The 7,098-nt window shown below is 45.2% G+C and overlaps 1 protein-coding gene across 1 annotated transcript; it reads right to left on the minus strand.

Annotated features, from left to right (window-relative positions):
• Positions 1-250: 250 nt before the first annotated feature.
• On the minus strand, positions 251-4,231 carry LOC124691857 (E3 ubiquitin-protein ligase SINAT5-like). Its single transcript, XM_047225139.1, has 3 exons — positions 3,950-4,231; positions 1,192-1,578; positions 251-822 (listed from the first exon to the last, which is right to left on the minus strand). The coding sequence occupies exons 1-3, from the start codon at positions 4,214-4,216 to the stop codon at positions 460-462; spliced, it is 1,017 nt and encodes a 338-aa protein (XP_047081095.1). The 5' UTR covers positions 4,217-4,231; the 3' UTR covers positions 251-459.
• Between the last annotated feature and the right edge of the window lie 2,867 nt (positions 4,232-7,098).

Below are 7,098 nucleotides of genomic sequence, written 5' to 3' on the forward strand. Positions count from 1 at the left end.
TTTCTCAACTTTGTCTAGATACGGTTGTAAGACTATATACAACCGTATCTAGACAAAGTTGAGAAGCTTTTTTAGGAACGGATGGAGTATATATGTAAACTGTTTGAGATGCTCTAAGGAAATCAGCCACAGCTCCGAACATGTCTTCTTGTACTGTAAAAAGTTAAGTTGTACAATCATACAACACTGGATCATGGAAGTAGACTCACATGACCGCCACTTATTAGAATCACGGAACATAGGCCAGGCAGAAGAGAATGATCACCATGTGATTTCAATAGAGCTCCACGTGTTTTCCTGACACCAACCACCCCAAAGAATATTGAGCATGTTACAACAAAGTGGCTGAAAAGCGAAAAAGAGGCAAACGCAAACTGTAAAGAGAAACAAATTGGCAATCACATTTCAATATACACCTGAACCACCCACACATGATCCTGTTGGGAACAACTATTCGCTTCAGCTGAAGAGGTTAGGGATGCAGGCTCCCGAGTCAGGATTCTGCTGCTCCTTCCAAATGCGACCTGTCACCCGCAGCTTCAGCTCTTTCCTCTCCCCGCCGGAGAAGAAGAGCGCCATGTTGCGCTGGATTATGAGGCCATCGTGGCTGTCGCGCACTTTGCGGTGGCTGTCCCGGATGCTCCGGGGCGTGCCCTCCCATATCATCTTCCTGCCATTCGCACCCACCTCGAGGCTATAGCTGTAGTTCCTCGCATCGTTCTCATCGCCCATGAAGCGGAGAAATGCCATGTAGACTGGTGCCATTCCGAGCTGGAAGGCCTCAAAATGCAAGCAGAAATACTGCCCGAAACAATGGAAAACCTGAAGATAAATGCTTCTTTGTGTCAGATAGGTATTCCTTATTTTGAGGACAGACTGGCATTACTTGATTCACATGTTCAAAAGAAAGTGAACAGAAAAAAATAGGCATATGCAGATGTATCAATCAGCGCAAGGGGAAGCTATCGTCTTTCTTTTGGGTAGTTGGAAACATTCTGCAAGACCATCCAGTATTCCAGGACCAACTGGTATTTCTTTATGCGATTAAACCAAGGATGATCAAGGTAAGCAAAATAGTAAAGTGGTGGTACTATGCATCTTTTCACCCCACTATAGGTGTACATAAGATATCAAGTAAATACGACAGGTAAATTTAAATGCCTAGAAACGAAAAAAGTTAAGAATACTTACAGTTAGCATCCAGGTTGCATTTTCAACTTCTCTGGGATTTGACTTGACATAGCGATGGTTGAATGTCGACCCAGAATGCATGTCAACCTTATGGTCATCTCTCAGATGTGAAACAAGGAAAGGAATGTCTCCAACTGAGGAGCATTCAGATCCTGCATAAGGGCAGCTGTATGGCCTAAAATTGCACTGCGACTCATGCTTGAGCTTGCTATAGTATGGGAAGATCTCTGGACAACCTAGTGTGTAGTATCTGCAGGGTAACTCAAGAGATTCAGCGACCTTTTCCAGTGCCAAACACCTGATATCACCCAGCTCTTGTCGACAGGTAGGGCAGCGGTTGTGCACCCGAGCTTTGCAGGTCGAACACAGGGTATGACCATTTTGGCACTGTAAAATTACCAGAATGTTATTTTGTTGCCACTGTCAACTTAAATTGTAAAAATTCTGAATATATACAAAGCTAGATGACTGTAGAGGCATTAACCTAAAGCAAGACTACATAACAGTACAGTTCATAAGATTCACAAAAAAAAGCATATTTGCTCTGCTGTATAGATGTTTAATGCCAAAATTTTCCAATATACAATTGTTTAAAGCAAGACTACAATTGTTTAATGCCAAAATTTCAAGTATGCTATAGATGTCTAAAGCAAGACTACAATTGTTTAATGCCAAAATTTTCCAATATAGATGTTGAATTCCTACCAGCCACAGTAATACTTTACTTAAAAGGGCCAAGTTTACTCAAGTCAACCAATGTTAACTACAATCTGAAAAAATAATCCCTTTTAAAGAAGGCTATTATAAGAATGTGCAGCCCATATGGAAGACAGGTCCTATTGAATTGTGCTTCTTGTCCTGTAGCATATAAAAGGAAGTACGCTAACTACACAGTCAATAACTCAATATGATAGATGACTTTAAAATGCTAAGAAAGGCGCATACTAACAAACAGTTCACAAGTTCAAGACATGCAAAAATATATCAGACAATCAAAGATGTTTTCATTGCATGGGAAAAACAGATAAGCAGACACATAAAAAAGGAGTGCGAAAGGACCCAATAAATTTTGAATTTTTAGCATTGAAAAACCAGATGCACAGGTAAAAGAATATTAAATTATCCTTCATACACAGAAAATAAGGTAAACCTGGCAGTAGTTGTCAAATATAAAAAGAAAACAGTTTACCAGGCATGAAAGATGTTTAGTGCCTAGTCTAGACATCTTGCTTTATCCAAATACAAATGACCTATGTATGCATCAAGACATGAGTGTAACTCAGGCTAGTCCTGATGAAAGGGCAGGTATCATGGTTCAGTAGTTGAGCAACTCCTGTGATACTTGAGCAGCATGTGTGGGTAAGGAATACGATAATAACATTAAGTACTGAAACATCCTAGGATCCAACACATAGGTTGTTTAGGTATACTCAAAGTATTATAAAAATATGTGTTTGCTCATTCACCAAAACCATATATAGCTGATCAGCACCTAACATGTTATTCTAGTTTATTGCCACAATGACCAACCTGAAGTGACTATGGAGTTATGGTTAAAAACAAAAGCATGAAGGAATTGTTAAAGTGAGTACTAACAATTTAATAATATATATTTAGACATGTTACTACATGACTAAATTACTGACTCATGGCCAACAGAATTTCGACTCAGGTCATTCAGATCTACTCGAATCAATTAGTATAACGTAGTTTTAAAAAGCTCCAGTATCCAACAAGCAAAAAGCCAAAAAGGAAATGGGAAACCACGAGCCTGTGTATATACAGTTTTTTTTAGCCTCCAAATTGTACAGAACTAAACAGTATAATTTTAGGATAATATTTTTGGTCATAATCAGCATGTTCGTCACCAAGCAACAAGGAAGAAATTCTTTGGGAGATGATCGCTTAATTTATTTTTATGTGATAGAAAACATCTACATTTATGTGGTTAGCAAGAACATCAATAAAGCTATAGTTGATTCTCTAAACAGTGTCAACGCCTGGATTATTTTGTGCACTTGAACAGGTGGGTGGACTTTAACAAACAATCTGCTAACCAAACATGAGAAAAACAAAAGAAATGTTGCCTCAGTTTTTCAGGAAAGAAAGAGAATAGTACGGTTTAGATGAGGACGTATGTTCTTTTCTCTAAAAAAAAGATGTATTGTTTTCTCTCCCTTCTCTGTTAATCAGTGGTAAATCATGGTGCAGTTCAAATACCCGAAGAACCTAACTAGACATCCTAATCTCCTTTTCCAGCAGTGCAGCACTCTCAACTAACGAAGAATCTAAAACTCCCAGGAACCAGAAAACTTCAGAAATAATTGAAGAATCGGAACTACATCCTGAGGAGTATAACACTCTGCCTCTCCCCATGATTCCCCGCGTAAGGATGATTGCACACGCATTATTTTTCTAATTTTAAATCCTTCCTGCAGTTGGTATGTTAGGTCTCAACTCCAAAGTACACCGTTTCTATTCTATCGTAGCATCAATTTCCCACATATGGGCGCAAAATTCGACAGTCAATTCTTCTTATCAAGATCGATCATGATATATTTTCGCAGCCATGCAAGAACTAAAAAAAATCGTGAATTGAATGTGTCTACAGGGCAACCAATATGACTTTACGGACCAAGAACCCATGGAAGAAAGCAAGATCGCGGCTTCCCTGCCGCGGAGACGATCGGAGCCGCGGAAATTGGCAGGACCAGCGCAAGATCCTGGAGTCAATCAAGAAAGAGAAGCAGGCGCTGACCTGGTGGATCGGGGGATACATGGAGTTGGTGCAGACGGGGCACTCGAGGAGCTCGTGGACGCTGGTCGCCGGCGGGATCAGCGGGCCTGGGATCGCGCCGGCGCCGGCGCCGGACGTGGGGACCACCCCGATGCTGGCGGCCGCGATGGCCGCGGCCGCGGACGCCTTGAGGAAGGGGCGGGGCAGGGGCAGGTTGGAGGACATGGCGTCGTCGTCCTCCATGCCGTCCGACGACGACACGCACTCGATGCTCTGGATCATGTCCATGGCGGCGGCGGCGGCCCGAATCGGGCCGGATCGCGGCCGAATCGCGGGGCCGGGGCTGGCGGCGGGGGCTGGGGTTCGTGGCTCCTCTCTGTCCCTCGGCCTAGTGCATTCGAGTTCTCGAAGAAATGGATTCTTCTTGGAGAACTCTGAACTCGAGGTCGAGGGGAGGGAGCGCGGCCGGAGACTCGGGATTTGTTTGCTCGTGGTTTGGTCTTTTTCTTGGTCTCCTTTCTTCTTTTCTCAGCGTGCCCTTTTCCCCCTACCTGATAAGCCTATGTTCAGTCAATCCCCTGCCGAAGAGCATCTCCACTCGCTTCCCTCAAAAAAACATCCGGCACAAACAATTTGGGACTCTCTTTTTTTCGAGAAATTCACCGATCTATTAATAATCAACAGTAGTATAAATAATCTAAAAAGTAAAGAAAATTACAAATTGGTACTCGGACCACCTAGCGACGACTACAAACACTAGCACAAGCCGAAGACGCGCCGCTGTCCTGGCCCTCCATCGCCGGAGTCAGGCAAAGCTTGTCGTAGTAGAGCTTGTTGTAGTAAACAGACGGGAAGCCGTCGTGCTAAGATCCCAAAAGACCAGCGCACCAGAGCAGCAACCATCGCCAATGATGACAACCGTAGATCGGAAGAAACTATCATAAAACCACACCAATAAACACGAAAACCGACCGGATCCCAGGAGATCCGACGGGCACACAACTCCACGCGCCCTCCGTCAGCGCTAGATGCATCACCGGAGCGAGGATAGGGCGGGGAGGACTTTATTCTGACTTCAGGATGTAGCCGCCGCCTCACCATCCTAAAAAAGAGACTGAAAAGCAAACTAAATTAAGAACGAAAACTCCCCGCCGACGAGGGACTGTGGTCCGCCACACCTCCAAGGCCCCAAGGCCACCGGAGGCGGAGCGTACCGACGGTATCGCCGGTGAGGAGGACGGAACCCTAGATGGGTTTTGTGGCTTCTTTCCGCCGCCTCCTGTGTTCCTTCGCACGTACCTGGTTTGGGGCACGTTTGGGACCACGCCGGACAAAAAAAGACTAAAAATCTGTACAAAAAAGAGACGCTTCCCAGCCGCGTCCCTCAAACAGCGTCCGGATGCATGCATTTTAATAGAGGAGACCACCACATGTGGGAAAAGTAGGTGAGAGAATGTGTGGAAAAAGAGAATGACACGTGGGGAGTAGGGGCTGCATGGATGCGTCCGGACGCTATTTTTGTGTCCGGCGTCTCCGGTAGAGAATCTGTACATAGAGTCTCTACCGGTGACGCCGGACATAAAATGAGGCGCTATTTAGCTTTGGGAGACGCTACTGGAACACGTTTTTCTCCATTTCTTGTCCGCCGTCCCCCAAACGACCCGACTGGAGATGCTCTAAGTGCATTGGAGCGTATTGAATTGGGGTGTATTTTGACTTGTTTTTTTTCCGAAATGGGAGCAAAGGAGATACAAAGATCAACCGGAAGCCACCTTTACAGCGACAACTCGCTATACCTACAAGAGCGATGAAGAGGGTGACCATGAACAGGGTCATTACCCTGACAATACACCAACGCACATCATCTAAAACTGAATGCCTTCTCAAGCCATCCATTGGTAGGTGAGAAGCACAACCAGTCAAGCGGACCCTGAGCGCACACCATTACACATGCCACAGAAATCGCTACCGCCGTCTTCCTCGCACCCATCTTCAAGAGGGATCGCCGCATTGACCTTGCCAGACCTGTCGTCGATGTCACTGATACGTCTCCGACGTATCGATAATTTCTTATGTTCTATGCCATATTATTGATGATACCTACATGTTTTATGCACACTTTATGTCATATTCGTGCATTTTCTGGAACTAACCTATTAACAAGATGCCGAAGTGCCGATTGCTTTGTTTTCTGCTGTTTTTGGTTTCGGAAATCCTAGTAACAAAATATTCTCGGAATTGGACGAAACAAAGACCCAGGGGCCTATTTCGCCACGAACCTTCCAGAAGACCGAAGAGCATACGAAGTGGGGCCACGAGGTGGCCAAACCACATGGCGGCGCGGCCAAGGGGGGCCCGCGCCGCCCTGTGGTGTGGGCCCCTCGTTAGCCCCCGACTCTGCCCTTCCGCCTACTTAAAGCCTCCGTCGCGAAACCCCTGATGCGAAAAACCACGATACGGAAAACCTTACCGAGACGCCGCCGCCGCCGATCCCATCTCGGGGGATTCTCGGAGATCTCCTCCGGCACCCTGCCGGAGAGGGGATTCATCTCCCGGAGGACTCTACACCGCCATGGTCGCCTCCGGAGTGATGAGTGAGTAGTTCACCCCCGGACTATGGGTCCATAGCAGTAGCTAGATGGTTGTCTTCTCCTCATTGTGCTTCATTATTGGATCTTGTGAGCTGCCTAACATGATCAAGATCATCTATCCGTAATACTCTATGTTGTGTTTGTCGGGATCCGATGGATAGAGAATACCATGTTATGTTAATTATCAAGTTATTACATATGTGTTGTTTATGATCTTGCATGCTCTCCGTTACTAGTAGAGGCTCGGCCAAGTTTTTACTTTTAATTCCAAGAGGGAGTATTTATGCTCGATAGTGGGTTCATGCTCGCATTGACACCTAGGACAAGTGATGAAAGTTCTAAGGTTGTGCTGTGTCTGTTGCCACTAGGGATAAAACATTGGCGCTATGTCCGAGGATGTAGTTGTTGATTACATTACGCACCATACTTAATGCAATTGTCCGTTGCTTGCAACTTAATACTCGGAAGGGGTTCGGACGATAACTCGAAGGTGGACTTTTTAGGCATAGATGCAGTTGGATGGCGGTCTATGTACTTTGTCGTAATGCCCAATTAAATCTCACTATACTTATCATGCCA

The sequence above is a fragment of the Lolium rigidum genome, chromosome 1 (assembly GCF_022539505.1).
Source record: "Lolium rigidum isolate FL_2022 chromosome 1, APGP_CSIRO_Lrig_0.1, whole genome shotgun sequence".
NCBI lineage: Eukaryota > Viridiplantae > Streptophyta > Magnoliopsida > Poales > Poaceae > Lolium > Lolium rigidum.

Bases quoted from the DNA above. Each gene is read 5' to 3' on its own strand.
- LOC124691857 (XM_047225139.1), bottom strand. From the start codon at position 4,216: ATGGACATGATCCAGAGCATCGAGTGCGTGTCGTCGTCGGACGGCATG. The intron at 1,579-3,949 runs GTCAGCGCCTGC...GTAATTTTACAG, and splicing joins TGTATCCCCCGATCCACCAG to TGCCAAAATGGTCATACCCT. The intron at 823-1,191 runs GTAAGTATTCTT...ATTTATCTTCAG, and splicing joins ATGCAACCTGGATGCTAACT to GTTTTCCATTGTTTCGGGCA.